General features: G+C 41.0%; 1 protein-coding gene across 1 annotated transcript in view; it reads right to left on the bottom strand.

The window, feature by feature from the left end:
• PDE8B (phosphodiesterase 8B) overlaps positions 1 to 23,053 on the bottom strand; it is a 266,892-nt gene extending 243,839 nt beyond the window's left edge. The window contains exon 1 of the mRNA XM_066273617.1: positions 22,721 to 23,053. Within this exon, the coding sequence (XP_066129714.1) occupies positions 22,721 to 23,053 (333 nt within the window). The remainder of the gene's footprint in view (positions 1 to 22,720) is intronic.
• Positions 23,054 to 23,259: the final 206 nt, after the last annotated feature.

The following is a 23,259-nucleotide window of genomic DNA, read 5'->3' as shown; positions in this document are numbered from 1 at the left end:
TCAATACTCAGAAATCAGAGACATTTTTATACGCCAACAATGAACAGTCAGAAAGAGAAATTAAGGAAACAATCCCCTTCACTATTAGAACCAAAAAAATAAAGTACCTAGGAGTAATCTTAACCAAGGAGACTAAAGACTTGTACTCGGAAAATTAAAAAGCATTGATAAAAGAAATCAAGGAAGATACAAACAAGTAGAAGCATATACCGTGCTCATGTTAGGAAGAACAAACATCATTAAAATGTCTATATTACCCAAAGCAATCTGTAAATTCAATGCAATACCAATTAAAATACCAATGACATACTTCAAAAATATAGACCACATATTCCAAAAATTTATATGGAACCAAAGAAGAACACGAATAACCTCAGCAATCTTTAAAAAGAAGAATAAAGTGGGAGGTATCACACTTCCTGATATCAAGTTATACTACAAGGCCGTTGTACTCAAAACAGCCTGGTACTGGCATAAGAACAGGCATATAGATCAATGGAACAGAACAGAGAACCCAGAAATAAACCCACAGTTCTATGGACAAATGATATTTGACAAAGGAGGTAAAGAAATACAATGGAGTAAAGACAGCCTCTTTAACAAATGGTGTTGGAAAAATTGGACAGCTACCTGCAAAAAAATGAAACTAGGTCACCAGCTTACACCACTCACAAAAATAAACTCAAAATGGATAAAAGACTTAAAAGTAGGCCGTGAAACCATAAGCATCTGAGAAGAAAACATAGGCTAGTAAGCTCTCTGACATCTCTTGGAGCAATATATTTGCTGATTTATTTCCATGGGGAAGTGAAATAAAAGACAGGATAAAGAAATGGGACTATATCAAAATAAAAAGTTTTTGCCCAGCTAAAAACAACAAGAATAGAATAAAAAGACAAACTACACAATGGGAAAACATATTTGACAATACGTATGATAAGGGGTTAATAACCAAAATTTATAAAGAACTTGTAAATCTCAACACCAGGAAGACAAACAATCCAATTCAAAAATGGGCAAAAGAGATCAATAGACACTTCTCCAAAGAGGACATACAAATGGCCAATAAGCATATGAAAAAATGCTCAACATCACTAATCATTAGAGAAATGCAAATTAAAACCACAATGAGATATCACCTCACACCAGCCAGAATGGCGCTCATCAACAAAACAACACAGAATAAGTGCTGGCAAGGATGTGGAGAAAAGGAAACCCTCCTGCACTGTTGGTGGGAATGCAGACTGGTGCAGCCACTGTAGAAAACAGTATGGAGATTCCTCAAAAAACTGAAAATCGAACTGCCTTCTGACCCAGCTATCCCACTTTTAGGAATATATCCCAAGGACACCATAGAATGGCTCCAAATGGAGAAATGCACCCCCATGTTTGTGGCAGCATTGTTCACAATAGCGAAGATCTGGAAACAGCCCAAGTGTCTGTCAGAGGACGAGTGTATTAAAAAACTTTGGTACATATATACTACGGAATACTACTCAGCCATAAGAAATGATGACATCATATCATTTACAAAAACATGGATGGACCTTGATAACATTATATGGAGTGAAGTAAGTAAATCAGAAAAAGAAACTAAGAACTATATGAATCCATACATAGAAGTGACATAAAAATGAGACTCGGAGACATGAACAAGAATGTGATGGCAACAGGGGTGGGGGGTGGGGGGAGCGGGTATGGGGCAAAGAAGGAGAGACAGGTTGGGGAAGGGAAGGGGCACAAAGAAAACCAGATAGAAGGTGACAAGACAATTCAACTTTGGTCGAGGGTTATACAGCACAAATGTCAAAATAATCTAGAGATGTTTTCTCTCAACATATGTACCCTGATTTATCAATGTCACTGCATTAAATGTAATAAATAAATTAAAAATAAAAGAACAAAACTACAAGTAAAAGCTCCATCAAGATCGCAATAAAAACAAGATTAATTGATGAAAAGAAACAAAAAAGGGGAGAGGACAAAGATTAATATTCGCAAAGGAGGATGACGTGCAGAAGCACTCATGAGATAATATACTACAATGAACATGATATGTAAGCTTTTCATTACTTAATGGTAACCACCCCTGAAAAAACCAACACAGAAGTACATGGCTTGAAAAATGAAGTAACAGAGAAAAGAGGTATGGATTACAACCAAACAAAAACAAATGATAGCAAAATAAAAGCAAAGAACCAAACAACATACAAAATTATCAGAAAAAAATATATAAAATGGCAATAGGAAACCCTCAAATGTCAATAATTACACTAAACATAAATGGATTCAACTCACCAATAAAAAGACACAGAGTAGCAGAATGGATTAAAAAAGAAATCCAACTATATGCTTCCTACAAGAAACACATCTAAGCTACAAGAATAAAAACAAATTCAAAGTGAAAGGTTAGAAAACAATACTCCAAGCAAATAACATCAAAAAAAAAAGCAGGTGTAGCAATACTCATATCTAACAATGCTGAGTACAAGACAGCAAAGGTAATCAGAGACAAAAACAGTCACTTCATAATGATAAAGGGGACATTGAATCAAGAAGACATAACACTTCTTAATATATATTCACCAAACCAAGGAGTATCAAAATATATAAAAGAGCTACTGATTGACCTAAAAACAAAAACTGACAAAAATGCAATAATACTTGGAGACCTCAATATACTGCTGAAGGCTCTAGATTGTTCATCCAAACAGAAAATCAATAAAGAAATATTGGCCTTAAATGAAACACTAGAACAATTTGATATGATAGACATCTACCGAACATTTTATCCCAAAGTGTCAGAGTATACATTTTTCTCTAGTGTACATGGAACATTCTCAAGAATTGACCATATATTGGGCCACATTAATAACATCAAAATATTCAGAATGACTGAAATTATATCAAGCATATTTTCTGATGAGAAAGCCTTGAAACTAGAATTTAACTGTAAAAAAGAGGTAAACAAACCCACAAAAATGTGGAAACTAAACAGCATACTTTTAAAAAATGAGTGGGTCAAAGAAGAAATAAGCACAGAGATCAAAAGATACATACAGGCAAACAAAAATAACAATACAACATATCAGAATATCTGGTATGCAGCAAAAGCAGTAATAAGAGGGAAGTTCATATCACTACAGGCCTATATGAACAAACAAGATAGAGCTCAAGTAAACCACTTTACTTCACATCTTAAGGAACTAGAAAAAAAAGAACAAAGACAACCCAAAACCAGCAGAAGAAAGAAAATAATAAAAAATCAGAGCAGAAATAAACAAAATAGAGAACAGAAAAACTATAGAAAAAATTAATAAAACAAGGAGCTGGTCCTTTGAAGAGATCAACAAAATTCACCAACCCTTGGCTAGACTCACCAAGGAAAAAAGAGAAAGGACTCACATAAACAAAATCCAAAATGAAAGAGGAGAAATCACAGCAGATATCATAGATATACAAAGTATTATTGTAGACTACAATGAAAAACTATATGCTACCAAATTTAACAATCTAGAAGAAATGGATAAATTCCTAGAACAATACAATCTTCCTAGACTGAGTCATGAAGAAGCAGAAAGCCTAAACAGACCTATAAGCAAGGAGGAAATAGAAACAACTATTAAAAACCTCCCCCAAAATAAAAGTCCAGGGCCAGATGGCTGTACTAGTGAATTCTATCAATATCAAACATTCAAAGAAGACTTGGTTCCTATTCTACTCAAAATCTTCCAAAAAATTAAAGAAGATGCAATACTTCCAAACACATTTTATGAAGTCAACATAACCCTCATACCAAAACCTGGCAAGGACAACACAAAAAAAGAAAACTACAGACCAATATCTCTAATGAATACAGATGCTAAAATACTAAACAAAATACTAGCAAATCGAATACAATACATTGAAAAAATAATTCATCATGATCAAGTGGGATTCATTCCAGAATCTCTAGGATGGTTCAACATATGTAAAACAGTTAATGTAATACACCATATCAACAAAACAAAGAACAAAAACCATATGATCTTCTCAATAGATGCAGAAAAGGCATTCAATTAAATACATCATTTTATGTTTAAAACACTTAACAAAATGGGTATAGAAGGAAAATATCTCAACATAGTTAAGGCCATCTATGATAAACCATCAGCTAACATCATATTAAATGGCATAAAACTGAGGACTTTTCCCCTAAAATTAGGAAAAAGACAAGGTTGAACAACTCTCTCCACTTTTTTTTTTTATAATTTTATTTTTTTAATGGGGTGACATCAATAAATCAGGATACATATATTCAAAGATAACAAGTCCAGGTTATCTTGTCGTTCAATTATGTTGCATACCCACCACCCAAAGTCAGATTGTCCTCTGTCACCTTCTATCTTGTTTTCTTTGTGCCCCTCCCCACCCCCTATCCCTCTCCCATTCCCCCCTCCCCCCCGTAACCACCACACTCTTATCAATGTCTCTTAGTTTCACTATTATGTCCCACCTACGTATGGAATAATACAGTTCCTGGTTTTTTCTGATTTACTTATTTCGCTTCGTATCATGTTATCAAGATCCCACCATTTTGCTGTAAATGTTCCGATGTCATCATTTCTTATGGCTGAGTAGTATTCCATAGTGTATATGTGCCACATCTTCTTTATCCAGTCATCTATTGATGGGCTTTTTGGTTGTTTCCATGTCCTGGCCACTGTGAACAATGCTGCAATAAACATGGGGCTGCATGTGTCTTTACGTATCAATGTTTCTGAGTTTTGGGGATATATACCCAGTAGAGGGATTGCTGGGTCATAAGGTAGTTCTATTTTCAGTTTTTTGAGGAACCACCATGAACCACTCTCTCCACTCTTATTCAATGTAGTGTGGGAAGTTCTAGCCAGAGCAATCACAAGAGAAAGAAATAAAAAGCATTCATATTGGGAAAGAATAAGTAAAGGTTTCACTTTTTGCAGATAATATGATCCTGTACATCGAAAACCCCAAAGACTCCACAAAAAGACTACTAGAAACAATAAACCAATACAGTAAGGTCACAGGATACAAAATTAATATACAAAAGTCCATTCCTTCCTGTATGCCAACAATGAAACATCAGAAAACAAGCTCAAAAGAACAATCCCCTTCATGATTGCAACAAAAAAATAAAATACCTGGGAATAAACATAACAAAGAATGTAAAGGACCTACATAATGAAAACTACAAAGCATTGTTAAGGGATATCGAAAAAGATATAATGAAATGAAAAAATATTCCTTGTTCTTAGATAGAAAGAATAAATATAGTCAAAATGACTATATTATCCAAAGCAATATACAAATTTAACGCAATTCCTGTCATAATTCCAATGTCATTTTTTAAGAAAATGGAACAAAATATTATCAGGTTTATATGGAACTATAAGAAACCCCAAATAGCTAGAGCAATCCTAAGGAAAAAGAACGAAGCTGGGGGCATTACAATACCTGATTTCAAATTATATTATAGAGCCACAATAATCAAAACAGCTTGGTACTGGCAAAAAAATAGACACTCAAACCAATGGAACAGAATAGAAAGCCCAGAAATAAAACCACATATATATGGTCAAATAATTTTTGATAAAGGGGCCAAAACACACAATGGAGAAAAGAAAGCCTCTTCAACAAATGGTGCTGGGAAAACTGGACAACCACATGCAAAAGAATGAAACTCAACTACAGTTTGTCCCCTTGTACTAAAATTAATTCAAAATGGATCAAAGACCTAAATATAAGACCTGAAACAATAAAGTATATAGAAGAAAACATAGGTACTAAACCCATGGACCTTGGTTACAAAGAGCACTTTATGAGTTTGACTCCAAAGGCAAGAGAAATGAAGGCAAAGATAAATGAATGGGACTACCTCAGACTAAGAAGTTTTTGCTAAGCAAGAGAAACTGACAACAAAACAGACAGCCAACTAAATGGGAAATGATATTTTCAAACAACAGCTCAGATAAGGGCCTAATATCTAAAATATACAAAGAACTCATAAAACTCAACAACAAACAAGAAAACAATCCAATAAAAAAGTGGGAAGAGGATATGAACAGACACTTCTCCCAGGAAGAAATACAAATGGCCAACAGATATATGAAAAGATGCTCATTTTCATTAGCTATTAGAGAAATGCAAATCAAAACGGCAATGAGATACCACCTCACACCTGTTAGATTAGCTATTATCAACAAGACATGTAACAACAAGTGTTGGAGAGGCTGTGGAGAAAAAGGAACCCTTATCCACTGTTGGTGGGAATGTAAAGTAATACAATCATTATAGAAGAAAGTATGGTGGTTCCTTAAAAAATTAAAAATAGAACTACCATATGACCCAGCAATCCCTTTACTTGGTATATACCCCATAACTCAAAAACACTGTATGTAAAGACATATGCAGCCCGATGTTCATTGTAGCATTGTTCACAGTGGCCAAGACATAGAAACAACCAAAAAGCCCTTCAATAGATTATTGGATAAAGTAGATGTGGTACATATATACTATGGAATACTACTCAGCCATAAGAAATGATGACATCGGATCATTTACAACAACATGGATGGACCTTGATAACATTATACTGAGCGAAATAAGTAAATCAGAAAAAATTAAGAACTATATGATTCCATACATAGGTGGGACATAAAAATGAGACTCAGGGACATGGACAAGAGTATGGTGGTTACCAGGGGTGTGGAGGGGAAGTGAGGGGGTGGGGGAGAAGAGAGGCACAAAGAAAACCAGATAGAATATGACGGAAGACAATTGGACTTTGGGTGATGGGTGTGCACCACAATCAAATGTCAAAATATCATGAAGATGTTTTCTCTGAACCTATGTACCCTGATTGATTAATGTCACCCCATTAAAATCAATAAAAAATTAAGAAAAAAATTAAATTATTTTAATTTTTAGGTATGCTAATAGTTTAATGGTTGTTTTTTAAATGGTCCTTATCTCTTATATTACCGTATTAAAATAATATAATATTTTAGATTTGCTCTAAAATAATCCCATAGCAGGGAGGAGAGTGAGTGGTATAAATAAAAGAATTACCTTAATTTTACAATTGTCACACTTAAACTTTTCTATAACAAAAAAATGATAAAGGACAAATCTTCAAAAATTAGTTTGTATAAGTAGACAACACTTTTTGAGTGTTATGTTCAAGGCTAACAAGGTCACATATATTAATTTCATCATCCTCACAACAACTCTATGAGAGAGGCACTTTTATTAACCCCCTTCAACAAAAGATTGAATATTAAAGATGCTAAATTACAGAACTAAGTAAGAGATTACAACCTAGTTTTCTCTGACCTGAGACCTTAAGTGTCCAGTGAGAAAAATAGAAACCACCCTACATATATCAAGTAGAGACAGATCCATGTAAAGAACTGTTTACAAGATGTTGAAAGGTATGTAAGGCCAAAAAGAAGATGGGGGTAAGCTGGAGAAACTAAATAGATGGAAGGGTAACATCCAGAGATCAGAAACTGAACTTCCTAGGCTAGCACCCACACACTAACACTTAGGTGAGGTACTGTACCATCACAGTTATTGTACCACTGACACTTAGCAGAAGCCACTGCAATGGTCTCTTCCTTTTTCTCACATCCCAAATTCCTACTAGTGTCTCTTACTTGCAGAATCTGATAGGAGACTAGCTGGCAAAGGAATCTAAAAGATGTAGTTTGTAGACTTCCAGCCTCACGTAATACAAAGAGAATTTGGAAAAGCAGAAATGGAGCTGAAAACCAAGAGACAACACAACTCCTGCACTTCTTGTCAAGTTACAACATCAGATTATAATTGCTTAGTTTATAACTCTTTTGTGAAGTTTCACTTTCTTCCTCCCTTCTCCCATTAGAATAACTACTATGTGACCATTCAGCACTGAAATGTGCTAATCTATATTGTTATGCACTTTTGCGCTGTAAGTGTAAATACATTCCAGACTTCAAAGACTGATTTACACACACGTGCACACACACACACGTTCATGAGGACCTCAACCTGTGGGCCGCAACCCCGGCGGGGGTCGAACGACCAAAACACAGGGTCGCCTAAAGCCATCAGAAATACGTATTTTATTTAAAAATGTATTGTATAATAAATATGTATTTTCTGATGGCTTTAGGCAACCCCTGTGTTTTGGTCGTTCGACCCCGCCGGGGTCACGACCCACAGGTTGAGAACCGCTGGTTTACAGGGACTGTGCATCTGTTATACTTGCACCAATCCTTTTGATCTTTTGATGGAGCATTATCCCCACCACATGAAGAAGAAGAGTCATGCAGCTTCTCCAAGGTCACAAAGCTTGTGTAAGGCAGAGCTAGAAGTCAAGCCTTGGTCAATAAGTATCTTTCCAGCATACCAGAGCCTTTTAGTAGCCACAAAAATGATAGGAAAAGGGCTGCCTCAAGTTTTGGTATGATTAATGATGAGGACAGGACATCATGGATATTACTCATTCATAGAGTTGTTAGGAGTCAGAGCCAAGTCAACTGCATGTAACAACAACGACTACGAATGGTTAGGCAGACATCAAGATGTGCCCCACCTCCAGGTGGTCAGCAAGTAGATAAGGACATAATTTAATCAACTTAGCTGGAACTATTTCTTCAAGAAAAGTGACTCAACAACTTAAATAAGCTCCCTTCAGCCAAAAGTGGGCAATTTGAGCACCCAAATAATAACAACTGAAATGAGTTGACAAAGACATCCATGATCCATAATGATATCAAGCAAGCAGAGAGAGAAAACAGTAAACAAAAATCATTATCATCTCATTATTTTGAAAACTGGAAATTAGAGGAGAGTTTCAAACATTTAACCTTCCTTTCCTGTATAAACTGTGTCCCAGGGAAACCATCCAGTTGATGAAGAAAGTTTTTCTTTTTTAGAGACATCCCAGCTAGTAAGTGAAAGAGAAATGATAGAACAAGAATATTCCCATTTTACATCCCCTAATGATGGGTGTAAGCAACGATCCTTAATACTTGTGAGCATCACAGCGAAAAGACAGCTGAACCTTGTATGTTTCCTGATGTGAGAATACAGTATCTAAAATGTATTCTTGCCCCACTCCCACCCCCTAAAATGTAGCATAATCTGAGCAAACTACTAAATCTAGCTACAAGTCTCTAGTACACAGAAGGCAGGAAAAGATGTCAGACACTCCCCAGGAATGGAAAAAGTAAAATGCAGACTAGGGGCAAGCTACAGAAAAAGCAACCCTGGGTCCTCAACAAACTAATTGCAAGAGAAAAGAGAGACACATATAAAGACAGACTTAAAAGATGCATCAACCAATCACAATGGGTGAACCTTATTTGGATACCATCCAGCTAAAATATAATAAGACAATAAGAAAAATATGATTGCTTTAAGTACAGTTGTAGCGAAAAGATGTCTTTTCGCTGTAATCTGTAGATTGAATGTTTTTTTTGCCCCCCTCCTCCAATTCATATATTGAATCCTAACCCCTAATGTGATGGTATTAGGAGGTGCAGTCTTTGGGAAGTGATTAGGTCAGAGAATAGAGCCCTCATGCATGGGACAAGTGAGGACACAGTGAAAAGACTGCTGGCTATGACCAGACACCAAATCTGCTAGCTCCTTGATCTTGGGCTTTCCAGCCTTCAGAACTGTGAGAAGTATATTTCTGTTGTTTATAAGTCACTCAGTCTATGGTGTTTTTGTTATAGCAGCCCAAACTGACTAGGATAGTTATGTATGTATGTATGTATTTTTAATGGTTTTACAATTTAAAAACAGAGATCTATTGCAGTTAGAAAATACACACTGAAATACTTGTCAAGCCCCTTGGGCTCCCTGCACCCCTGCTCTCTCTACACCATTTGAGCCCTTTACCTCCTCAGAGCACCAACAATCACTTAGGACAATTATGCACTGAGAGAGCATCACAGATTCCCCTCCTCTGCTTCATCACCCTCCAAATAAACCCGCTTCTCCCAAATGACACACATATAAGAGAAGCACTTGTTCTAATTAAGTTTTATGTTTCTCTTAAAGCAATACTGTTTGAACATTGTAAATATATGCTAGCTATATAGTCAGCTACTTTGGGGGGCTAACCTGAAAACCCAAATGCCATGTATAACATTTTTCTACATGAAAATCTTTTCCAACTACAAACCAGATGCCTTATACACTGTGTTTCTGTCATGTAATTTGAATATAAAAATGAGGGTTGCCTTTTACATTAATTTAAAGCATTTTCTCATTTTTTTAAATTTAAAGTTTGCATCTTTGATTCACAGAAGAGATTCTGTCCTTTTATTATGCCTCCTCTCCCTTCCTGAAAATCTCAACAAAGGGGAGGGGAGAATGTGTCTGCAACATTTCTCCTTGCCACAGCCATCAGGAAAGTGAGAATAATGGACATCTTCACCAGCGCCTCCCAAAGGGATCAGCGTCCTAGTGAGCCAGATCACTGCAGATAAAGGTGCTGAGCTTTGGAAAGCTCACAGTGGGTCCCACATGTGATTGAGTGGATGGACAGGGAAGCTGACCACAGGGACAGAAAAGCCTGCTTGGGGGGGGTCCATGGGTTAGGGGTCCCAGAATTGGCTTTGCAGACACAGCCTTATAGATTTGGGAGGAAGAAGACAGAAAGCCTCATGCAAACTCGTCTAAGTGTTCTGTCCCTGCACCATCTCCCACAGCAGGATTGTGTGTTTCCTTAGACTGTGGGGAAAAGAGAAACTTTTAGTTTCAGCCAATGCTCAACTCAAAACACTACTGAAGTTTCTGAAGCATCAACTGGTGGAATGGCTTTTGTTTTCCTCACAGTCACCTAGTTTCTAAGCCAAGACTGTCCATCAGTTTCTTAAGCTAAAGTGGTCTTTGTGTGGCCCAAAGACCACTCAAGGGGTAAGTCTGAGCTGTTGAAGGTACTTGCCAAAGCTGGTACTGTCCTCTCAACGTGGTCATTGCTCTTGCTTGAAGCTCCCTCAGCAGGATTCTGGAGTGGAAAAAAGCCCCACCTATCCTGAACTCATCATTACCTTCCAGGTCCAGAGCTTTGATGTGATTTGTGGTTCTGATGTTAGAAAACAGTACTTTTTTACATATGTTACCCTATGTGACAGGTTGCTAAAAGTTCTTTCGTGTATCTTCCTATAAAAATTTCCAAAATTCAGGGTCTTCTCTCAGTTTTGTGACTCACACAGGCAACTGAATCCCTGGAGCTAATCATCACGCCTTCCTCTCTGAGAGAGAAAAAGGCTCCTAGTTACACTGTTTCATTCTCCTAACCGGATACTACATCTGCCAGTGCCTAAGATGCAGCAACATAAAAACAGAGCTTATGCAAAATCGTTTAAGCACAATTACAAACCAAGGCTTCAGGTTACAGGTTTACACCAAAGGATTCCACATGGAACCACCTCAAGTTAATATCAAGGCCCTAACCTTCAAAGGCAGAAGTTCTCTGTAGGCCCAATGGTCATGGAACTCAAACTCCATCCTGGGCCAATGACTGGCAGGAGTCTACCATGTCGTCTCTTTTGGAAATACAGCTGATGCAGACCAGACCCATGTCTGCAGCAGTAGTTTTCAAAGCTTCAGGATAATGCCTATGTCTTCATAAATCTAGTCAGTCACTTTCATTGGCCAAATCAACCTACTTAAAAGTTGGATACATTTCTCAATAATAGGCAATGAAATGTTTCAAAACTATCTAAATTTAAATAACCAAAATCTCATTTTCATTACCAAAATAGAAATGATAGTGGGATTGTTGTGGACCGGTAATGGCAAAAAGCCATTATAGATTCAAGGCTTGGCAGGGGGCTTAAGTTCTACCCCCTCCATCTCCATATTTGGCTTTGATGCTCTGTGTTTGCACCCACTCCACTTCCTTCCTTGGGTTGCAGGAAGCAATATACATACCCTTCCTCTGACTCTTTGTTTTCAGATGTTTGTAAAATTCACTAATGTATACTGTTTTTGCCTTGGGAGAGTTCCTGTCTTAGCCTTTGATGTGCAACTTTGTATCAGGGTCCTTGATTTGCATAGGTCCATATAATAAAGCGAACTGAGGCTGTGAGGCACTCAGATGCTGCCAGGCAGTTTGAGGAGTCCTCCGGGTCCCATCGGTTTTGTTCTGACAAAGTGTGTTTCCTTAATTCCGCACCGTTTTTTGGAAGCTGCGCTGGTCCACGGCATGGGATTATCACCAGCTAATAATATCTGTATAATATTTATAATGTGCCAAGTACTGTGTTCCGTGAACATAGTGTCAACATGTGTTGAAAAAGTTTCTCCAATTTTGTTTGCATTTTACATTCTCCACTCATCTCAAAACAACACTTCAGATCAGGCTAACAGAAGGGTGAGAGTGGATATGTAAGACAGGAAACCTTGCCCACAAGGCCTTCTGATTGCTCCTCTCACTCCTGTTTATCACCTCTTTACTCTACATAACTGCAGTTCCAGGACCAGCCTTGGGCTTTCAGGCCTGTGTGAGTACCAATAAAGCTCAATGGATAAGAACCTTGAAAATGGATTCAGACAATCTTGTATTCAAACTCCAGTCCTCACCTTGAGCAATTTACTCTACCTCTCACAGCCTCATTTCCTCGTTTGTAAAATGGGAATAATAATTTGTAGCTCATAGTGTTTTAGGTAGACTAGGTGAAGCAATGTCTATAAACAGCTCTGCAAGTAGCAAAGACTTAAAAAACAGGTAATATATATTATCATATCTATTCTACATACCTTGTTGCAAAATGTGCAAGCCATGCATGAAAATTTGAATTGCCTTGGAAATGACATAACCAGAAAGTATTCTTTCTTTCACTGATGGATTATCCAAAAGTAAAATTGTCATCTGATTTTTATTATAGCAATCATATACTTCTGCACAATTGCTCTGTTCATTGTCCCTATGGAGATAGAAAAGGGGAGAAAGACACTGATAGAAAAAAGCAAAGCATCAAAATCCTGAATAAAAGCAGGCTTTTATCTATCAATGAAAGAAGAGAGAAAATGAGGAAGAAACTAGCAACAACAGAATCTAAATTAGCCTATATTGCAACTTGTTAAAAAGCACTGTCTTATATTAAAATATAAAAACTACTAAGACTTTAGCCTGACCTGTGGTGGTATACAGTGGATATAATGTTGACCTGGAATGCTGAGGTTACCAGTTCAGAACCCAGGGCTTGCTGGGTCAAGGCACCTTCGAGAAACAACTAGTAGGAGTTGATATTTCCCTCTCCTCCTTCTAACCTTTCTCGCTATCCTCTTTCTAAAATCAATAAATAAAGTTTTTGCTGTTTTTTACTTTATTTTATTTTAGTGAGAGGAGGGGAGGCAAAGAGACAGACTCCTGCATGCGCCTCAATGGGGATCCCCCCCGGCAAGTCCACTAGGGGGTGATGCCCTGCCCATCTGAGGTCACTGTTCCATTGCTCAGCAACACAGCCATTTTTTTAGTGCCTGAGACAGAGGCCAAGGAGCCATCCTCAGCACTCAAGGCCAACTCGCTCGAACCAATTGAGCCATGGCTGCGGGAAGATAAGAAAGAGAGAGAAGGCAGAGGGGTGAAGCAGATGGGCACTTCTCCTGTGTGCCCTGACTAGGAATCAATCCCAGGACATCTACATGCCAGGCCGATGCTCCACCACTGAGCCAACCAGCAGCCAGGGTCAATAAAGTTTTTAAAAAAAGGAAAAAAAACAACTACCAAGATTTCCACTGTAAGATAAAGGAAACATCCACTTTTTTTTTAAGTGAGAAGAGTGAAGACACAGAGACAGACTCCTACATGCCCTGCCCTGGACCAGGATCCAACCAGCAACCCCCATCTGGGACCAGTGCTCTGCCCATCTGGGACTGCTGGTAACCAAGCTATTTTTAGCACCTGTGGCAAGGCTCCACAGAGCCATCCTCAGCGCCCTGGGCCAACAATCTTGAATCAACCAAGCCAGGCTGTGGGAGGGGAAGAGAGAGATAAAATGAGTGAGAGAAAGAGAAGCGTGGGGGGTCAAACAGGTAGTCGCTTCTCCTGTGTGCCCTGACTGGTAATCAAACCCAAAACTCAAACCTGGGACTTCCACATGCCGGGTTAATGCTCTACTGCTAAGCCAACCAACTGGCCAGGGCCAGGAACATCCACTTGTCCAGATGTGAACTCCTGAACACATCTGAATAGAAATATCACCTTATAAACATATAGTGAAAGTCACTTACTTTTTGAGACTGTAGAGAGAGGGTATAGTGAACAGGAAAGTGCAAATCGAGCAAAAATGTAATAAGCTGGCTAAGCTGGTATCCCACTTAGGGAACTTCCCATTTTGGAAGAGGGTTTTCTTTCTCCACCCCTACCTCTGGGCTTTGAGATCATGGGGACAGAGGACAATGGGTAAGGGGCAAAAGAAATGATAAAAGCATGTCTGTTATGGACTGAACGTATCCCCCAAAATTCCTATGTTGCACCCCAACCCTGATGGTATCTAGAGGTGAGACCTTTGAGAGGTACTCAGGTTTATATGACAGTGGGGTCCCATGATGGGATTAGTGTCCTTACAAGAGGAGAGAGACCAGAACTTGCTTGCTCTCTGTCATTTGAAGACACAACAAGATAGCCAGGAAGAGTGTACTCACAAGGCACAGAATCTGCCAGCACCTCAATCTTGGACTGCCCAACCTCCAAAACAGTGAGAAATAGAGGTCTGTTGTTTAAGGTCTTTTCACGGTATTTTATAATAGCAGCCCAAGCCAAGAAAAGTCTGAGCAGAGTCAGGGTAGAAAATGAACTAAAGAGGAAGATTTGTTTTCAACAATAACTTAGAGGTCACCAAACAAGATAACTGGGCATATTTTTATATCAACAGTCATTAAGCAAACAAGAAATTAAGTGACCATTAAAAAAAATGCCATTATTTTAAACAATCATCAAAACTGTTCATCTCGACTTGAGCTTACCAGAGTATCTCTAATGATGCAGGACATCTTAAACACTTGTTACAGAGAGGCTTCTTATTTAATACAGTAAAAAGGGAGAATTATCTGATGGTCCTTAAAAATTAATGTAACTACTAAAGAAAACAGTGAAAATTAAGCAAAACTGCTCTCTGGCTATAATTACTGTGTTGGCATTTCCCAACACAGGGGCTAAATTGTGATAAAATGAACTATGACAGAAGGTAAATTTGAGTTTTACTAAATCAACTTCCAAGACTTACTTGGGCTTATTAAATCTTATGCTCCATTTGAAAATGAAAAATAGTGGCAAAAATGACTAGCAAGAACTCCAAGAGCTAAGAACCGAACATGAGTCTGTACCATGTCATGTTAGCCCCCGTATTAAGCTCCTCCCTCACAACTTCCCATCATGCAGAACATGGCTCCAGCAGGGCAGCTGCACAGGAGGCGCTGTGATGGCTAAACAAGATGTCAGCACCTACAAACCCCAGTGGATCCTGAGGGGACATGGAAACTCAAGAAACCAAAGTGGGCTACCTGGTCCGGCACTCTCCCCACTGAACAGACTTTCCAGCTAGCCTTGGAGGCTCAGAGTCTGACTTCATGAATGGAGATAGCAGGTGGCCCATATAAAAGTAAACTAAGATGAAGGCAGGACCAACCCTAGTACCCAGAATGCCTGCAAGGTGGTGCCGTACACTCTGCTAGCAGTGGCCCCACCTAATTTATCTGTTAACAGTCAATTTAGTGCATTTAAAAGCAGTGGTTCTCAAAATGTGGTCTCCAGATCAACAATATGGCATCTTTTGGAAGCTTGTTAGATATCCAAATCCTCAAAACTCATCCAAGATCTAAATCAGAAATGAGGGCTTGGGGCCAGAATCTGTGTTTGAACAAGCCTTCTAAGTGATTCTTATGTACACTGAAAACTTAGCAAAAATTGTGTTTTTCAAAACAGTTCTACCCCTCTCCCAAATAAAAATTTTATTATTTTCTGACCATAGGTCAGAAAAATATTTATCTATTTTCCCTTTATATATAGTTAACTCTGGTAAGCCATGGAACAGATAATATTGAAGTCATTAATCACTGGCTTAGACACACCCTTTTCCAAAAGATTTACCTTCCTTAACAGGCTTTGCTTACCAAACTTCATGGATATTCCCTGAATCCCTCATGTCTACAACAGAGCCTGGCACAAGTACTGGCTAAATGTATAAATCAGCACTATGAATGAAGGAAAAAGGGAATTGGAGATGCTGCCTATCAGTACAAAATCATTTGGAAACTAACAGCCTCCTGTGTCTGACCCACAGTTAACCTGCATAGAGAAGGCTGCCAGTTGATTGTATGCATCAATCAAGACTTTTCTACAACTGGCTGCCTAGTCTCAGATGCCTCCCCAGCTGCAACAGCTCATATGAGAAAAGACTTGTAAGAATCCCTAGATCTTCCCACAGAGAGGTTCAACCATGTTCTCTGAGGATTTCTAAACAAGAATTACGAAACTGGCACAATATGAGGAGTGAGCATTCTGCAGGATTCCTCTGCTGGAGTACTATTTTTAAAAAGGCAAACAAGAGGGAGAAAAATTGCTAGGAAGTTGCATTTTTACAGCAATTGGGAGACAAATCTAGCTTCTTACCAAAAATAGAAAACTATATATCATTATACTGCATATACATTATTAATGTTTATAATTTTTTTGTAAATTATGTCTTCAGGAAGGTTCCTATTGACATCATGTTTGACATAATGCTTCATCATTCTAAAAGCTTAATGAGATGAATTTTTGCCAGAAAAGAGATGTGGGTGGAGCGCAGAGCACATTCCTAGCAGTTGTGGCTGATGCAATGCTGTGAGAATACTCCAGCTCCCAGAAGCCTCCTGGGCATACCCAGGAAGGGAGCTCACCCGCTATAAGGAAGTGACTCAGCGCCAACCACGCAGCTCCCTGATCTTTTCAGCCATTGGCTTTGAAGAATATGCTGTAACACCCTATAGGCTGAACCCATGTATATAAGCTAGCTTACTTCCTGAACAAAGTGGATCTGAGTCACTGAACCTGGTCCCCAGAGTCAGGTCTTTGTGTCTCCATCGTCCTCACCTCCGGCAGGACTTGTCCACAACTGGCACCTCGAGCAGGGACCCAGCCAGCACTCAAAGGACGGGTGAGTGACCCTCTGCAATAGGAAACCTTCTCCCCCACTCTCGAGCCCCGCAGGCTAGAGCCCTGCACGCCCTATTGCAGAGCAGGCAAGTTGAAGTTTATGAAAAGGATCTCTCTCTTACTGGGAGATTCTCTCTGGTCTCAATCACTGGATTGAGGACGCGCCTCTTTGGGACCCGGACACTTGGCCTGAGCTTTTCGGTGCGTCTGTTCGGCCAAAGTACATGGGGGACAAACCTTCCCTCTCGGCCTCATTCCTGCCCTGTTAGCAATACATGCCTGCCTGACCAGTGCTCCTGCTGGGACCCTCTGCCAGTGCCAAAAATATTACAGGCTGCCCCTCTCTCTGGGGAGTCCCTACCTTCCTATTCGCTCCCCTCCACTGAGGAGGAAAGTAGTTTAGCCTCTGAGTTTAACAAAATTGCGGCTGAGCACGCAGAAATGAAATCAACAGAATTGCTAACTGTGCCATCAGCTCTGCCCCTGGAAAAAGTGGAAGTCACTATTTCCACATTCCCTGCCGGGGCTCAGTGCCCCACCCCAGCCTCTCAGGCGCCATTTTCTCCAACACGTGTTTCTACTGCAGATCCATGGGCCAGCCTATACGCCCCCATGTGTCTTTTTTCTGTCTGTCTGTTTTGTCTATTTTTCTGTATCTCTCACTCTCTCTCTCTCTCCCCTGCCCCTCTCTCTGAAATCACGCTGGAAGGACCCAGCCACGGCACAGTGGCGGGGATCACACCCTCTTCTAACACAAGGGAGAGGTTATGCTTGTGTTTTTCAGCCAATTTGGATCCCAGGAACCTCCCAACCTGCTTGACAGGGTTTCTTGGGCACCTAATAAGTGGTTCAGTCTTCACCCATCCAAAGCCATAGCCCTGACCTTCTCCACACCGACTACACCTGAGGGGAGGAGGTCCTCAGCGCTCTAGAAGAAGACCTCGTGGACGGCGTGTGCGCCCCATCACCTGGGGGGATGTGGAGGCTTTGGTGGGGTGGGCCCAGAGAATTGCCCCTGACGGGCTCCCAGGCCCTGGAGCTCTGTTCTTGCCTATGTGTGCCGTAGTGACCACTGACTCCCAGACACAGGGGGCAGCAGCCTGGGGCTCAAGCCCGGCAGCGCGAGCTGGTGTTTTCAGTTCATCTTTGGAAGATGAGGAGAATTGTGCCAGAATTGCAATTCACAAACTCCAGAAGGTAAACAGCGGCAGCTGCAGCAAGAGGATGAACGAAAGCCAGGCTTGCATTGCCGAGTGGCAGCTGGAACGGCAGAGAGTGCCTGCTAAGCCGCTGGTGGGTTCGCTGACATTTTGGGACATAGGGGTGAATGCCATCATGCTCTCTAGAGCAGAGATGGAAATATGCTGACTGCCATTGCCATGTGCTCCTCTTTGGGACAGTGTAAGACCTGCCAGGATGGCAGGGATGAGGGGGGTGGCTGAGGCCTCATATGCATGGACTGATTCCTGGACTATGACCCAAGTGAGCACTGGCTCCTTTGTTGGATGGACTTACGGATTTTGGACAATGTGAAATACCCTGATGGGGGTGGGGGGTCGCTTTGCTGGAGGCCCTTCCCCTGCCCTGGGAAGCTTTTCCTATGGCTAGAAAGAAGGGTGAGGACATTTTGTGCTTTTGGCAAAGTGCTCAGAGACTGGTGAAATGTACCTTTGTAATTGTTGAAATTGTATAATTTGTCATGTTGTTTGTGTAATGTGCCTTGCAACCATATGCAGTACACAGCCCACAGCAAGCCATCCATCTGTTCTGTGTTTAGATGCTGGCACCTTTGTGGGAAGGGGGCGTACATGGACCTACGTCTTTTTACAATCAAAATGGAACTGTGTTTAATGGCACCTAGAAGGTCTCTAACACAATGGGAGGGAAATGACATTCCAACCCCTAGGAGGAATCCCCTGTTTAAGACCCCCGTTCTATTTTCTAACTAGTCAAACATTACAGAAGCTTGCCTCATTGTTTAATCCAGCTAATCTATTAGCATATAGTATGATATAATAGGTATTATAGTTGTTTTAGTTCTACTAGGGTTCCATTGCATAATGCATAGCATTCAGAAGCTACAACAACAGCAAGCTGTCATTCATCAAGTCCAATTGGCCTTAATTAAAAGAGAAGGGGGAGATGTGGGTGGAGTGCAGAGCGCATTCCTAGCAGCTGTGGCTGATGCAATGCTGTGAGAATACTCCAGCTCCCAGAAGCCTCCTGGGCATACCCAGGAAGGGAGCTCACCCGCTATAAGAAAGTGACTCAGCGCCAACTACGCAGCTCCCTGATCTTTTCAGCCATTGGCTTTGAAGAACATGCTGTAACACCCTATAGGCTGAACCCGTGTATATAAGCTAGCTTACTTCCTGAATAAATTGGATCTGAGTCACTGAACCTGGTCCCTGGAGTCGGGTCTTTGCTTCTCTGTCGTCCTCACTCCCAGCAGGACTTCTCCACAAAGAGTGAGAGAGTATAGCACACATTTTTGTACAGTGGGGAATACCAGAGACCAAGTAAATAATGAGGATATGGTTTATAATTGATGTACAAAAACAAACATTTTTTAAAAACCTATTATAACCCACCACTATAAACAGAATCAAAGAGCAAAGACCTTACTTTCCCACTTGAGCATGTTAGAAAAGGGAGAGCAGAGTGAGCATGACTAATAACTATCTCAGACTCTTAAGGTAGAAGAATTCTTTTTCTAAAAAGAAATGAAAGTTTTTATTACCTTAACCACAAAAGAATATTAAACATGTGAAGATTGAAATATATATATATATATATATATATATATATATATATATATATAAAACACTGAATCACAAGTCCTAAAAGGATACTATTAAATATATTAAAACAATTCTGAAATAATAATTCTGTAATATTTGTATAACTAATAATTCTGGTCTCATATTTAATTTCAAATCTATAGTTTTTGAGATTTACACATGCAAATTAGTGTTGAATCACTAAAGTAGCAGTGTCATTCCCAACATTCCTAGTAATAGTTTGGAATGAATTAAGCTCTTATTTGGAAATCTTGTTGATAAAGTAAAGTGAGTTATATTCCAATCCAGGTCAAGCCTTTTAACACTTCAGCCAAGTAGCAATGATGTTTATACAAATTTATACTAGCTGTAATAACTGGGACTCACTTTCTCTCCAGTTTTTACTCCATTTGGTTTCTAAGTAGCCTCTTAAGGGAAGTATTTTAACATAGGGAATGAATTCATTCATTATTTTTCCTTTCAATGAACAAACAAGAAGTAGCTAGAATTGCCAGGCACTAAATTGGGGATTCTGCTACTCTGAAAAGCAAAATACACAATTTCTCTGAAGCAACCAAAAAAAGTATCAAAGTTCATAAGTTGTCACCATTCTGAACTACTGCTTCATGTCTTCAAATTTCCTTTTCTTTTTTTTTATTTTTATTTTTATTTTTCTGAAGCTGGAAACGGGGAGAGACAGTCAGACAGACTCCCGCATGTGCCTGACCGGGATCCACCCAGCACGCCCACCAGGGGCGACGCTCTGCCCACCAGGGGGCAATGCTCTGCCCCTCCGGGGCGTTGCTCTGCCGCGACCAGAACCACTCTAGTGCCTGGGGCAGAGGCCAAGGAGCCATCCCCAGCGCCAGGGCCATCTTTGCTCCAATGGAGCCTTGGCTGCGGGAGGGGAAGAGAGAGACAGAGAGGAAGGAGGGGGGGTGGAGAAGCAAATGGGCGCTTCTCCTATGTGCCCTGGCGGGGAATCGAACCCGGGTCCCCCGCACGCCAGGCCGACGCTCTACCACTGAGCCAACCGGCCAGGGCCTTCAAATTTCCTTTTCAACAAGAAGGTAAAAGAATAGTCTTTATTGGATAACATTCCAATTTAATTATTTTGCCAAATATAAAATTTTATTCCCCTGAAATTTCCACTAATGTTAACTTAATGAGAACAAATGTGTTAAATAAGAAAAAAAATACTTGACAAAAGGAAAACATAGTGGTCAGCACATGCCTCTCTTAGAAATGTTCAATTAGTAGGTCTTTAGTCTTTGGAAATTCTATCATCACATGGTTAACATTCAAAAGCTACAAGAAAAAGCTTATACCTGGCATTAAGTTGGTACTCAATAAATGGTGGGGTTTTTTTTTACTATAATGATCATATTATCATATTCTATTATATAATTATTACCATAAAAACCCTATAACTATAAATAAGCATTAGTTAAACTTCATGTTACAAAATCAGATGCTGCTACAGTAAGTTCACTAAAAGAAGCTTTTGCTCTTCCAGACTGGAACCAACACAAGCTGTCCTCTTCACCACTCCACTGAGAGCTGACTATCCAATGAAGACTAGGAGGCTCTTACACTAGCCCAACTGCTGGACAACTTTTCAAGTATTAAATATACACTGACCATGTAAAAGCTGTGATTCTATCTAACATTCAGTTATGGAGATGTATTTTCTTCCTCTGCACATTGGGACTGTGCCATTGTCGTTCTGTTTGCTATATATGGATAAAAGGCCCATTGGCCAGATTTACACAATGAAAACCCTCTTGGATTGAACAATATTTCGAGGACATACAGAAGGGCGCTATTAAAATAATCATTTTTTTTCTGCCATTAAAAAATATCTAGTAGCTGCTTTAATCATTTAGACAATTTTCTCCACTTCCTCACAATTCCATCCTCTTGAAAGTTGAGATGTACAGAATCTTCATCTTCAGACAGCTGCACAGCACTGGAAACTAATTTCCCTCACTGAAGCTCCTCTGACCCTCCAAATTTAAGGCAGGTTCTCTCAACTATGTCCAGGATGCGGCCAACTCAAACAAGGAACAAACAACGGGTTAGACTCTATCTAGTTCTCTTCCGCCATTGCATTTCTACATCTCCCACAAGACAGAAACACCCTTATTCAATTCACAAGTCTCCACAGCTGGCTTCTAAGACTTCATGAAGCTGGCAGGCATCCCCAAACTACGGCCCGCGGGCCGCATGTAGCCGCCTGAGGCCGTTTATCCGGCCCCCTGCAGCACTTCCGGAAGGAGCACCTCTTTCATTGGTGGTCAGTGAGAGGAGCACTATATGTGGCAGCCCTCCAACGGTCTGAGGGACAGTGAAATGGACCCCTGTGCAAAAAGTTTGGGGACCTCTGCATGCACCAGGTCTGCACCATTCACCTGCAAGACACACAAATCTGCCCGGTGCTCAGATTTCATGCAGTACAACTCGCCACCAAATGCTCTCAACGACACCTACCCATCCTCTTGCATTAACTGAGTCATAGCCTTCCTCCCCTCAATGAAAAACCAGCCAGCCCATCGGCTTCCTACTGTGCTCCCTTCTCCACTCCAATCCAGCTCCCAGGACACCTCCAAGGGTCTTTTCTGCTCAGATGTCCGGGGCCTTCAACACCCCTACAAATGAAAAGAAACTACTCCTTGGTGACAACCTCCCCAAACCCACCGCGTCACGGCCACTCTACTTCGCTGGAGCCCCCTACCCGTGCCCACCACCACCAGCAGCAAGGGCGGCGCTGGGCGTTTACCTTGACGTTGGAGTAGTTGGTCTGGGTCTCAGCCTCCGCGCTGCTGCAGCAGTGGCGCCTCCGACCCCTGCAGGTGGTCGCCGCCGGGGCTGTAGAGCCAGTGCTGCTGCCGCTGCCCCGCTTTGCGCGAGCCCTGTGCACCCGGGAAGCGCTGGGGGCCTCGCGGCTCAGGGGCATGGCGTCGGCGGCGTCGGTCTGGGCGAAGAGGCCAGGCAGCGGGGTTGCGGGGCCTTGCGACACGCTGGTGCTTTGGCGGGGCGAGTGGGACTCATCCGAGTCCCGACAGTAAATCACGCCGCTCTGCGAGACGCGGATGCTAGGGGCGCAGCCCATCCCTTGGCCGGGCACCCCGACGCGCCTGTTCGCGCCCTCGGCGCGCGGACCCAGCGCACCCGCGGCCACCTGCAGTGAGGGGTCGGCACCTCCACAGCAGTGGCCGCGCCCAGAGTGCGCTACTCCCGACCTATCTGGCCCCCGCTCCGTCGGACTGAGCCTCTGGAGGCTGCGCACGTCACCCTAACTTTCCCTTCTGGGCCATT

This window comes from Saccopteryx bilineata, chromosome 4, assembly GCF_036850765.1.
Source record: "Saccopteryx bilineata isolate mSacBil1 chromosome 4, mSacBil1_pri_phased_curated, whole genome shotgun sequence".
Lineage (NCBI taxonomy): Eukaryota > Metazoa > Chordata > Mammalia > Chiroptera > Emballonuridae > Saccopteryx > Saccopteryx bilineata.
This window is presented reverse-complemented; position numbering and strand designations above follow the sequence as displayed.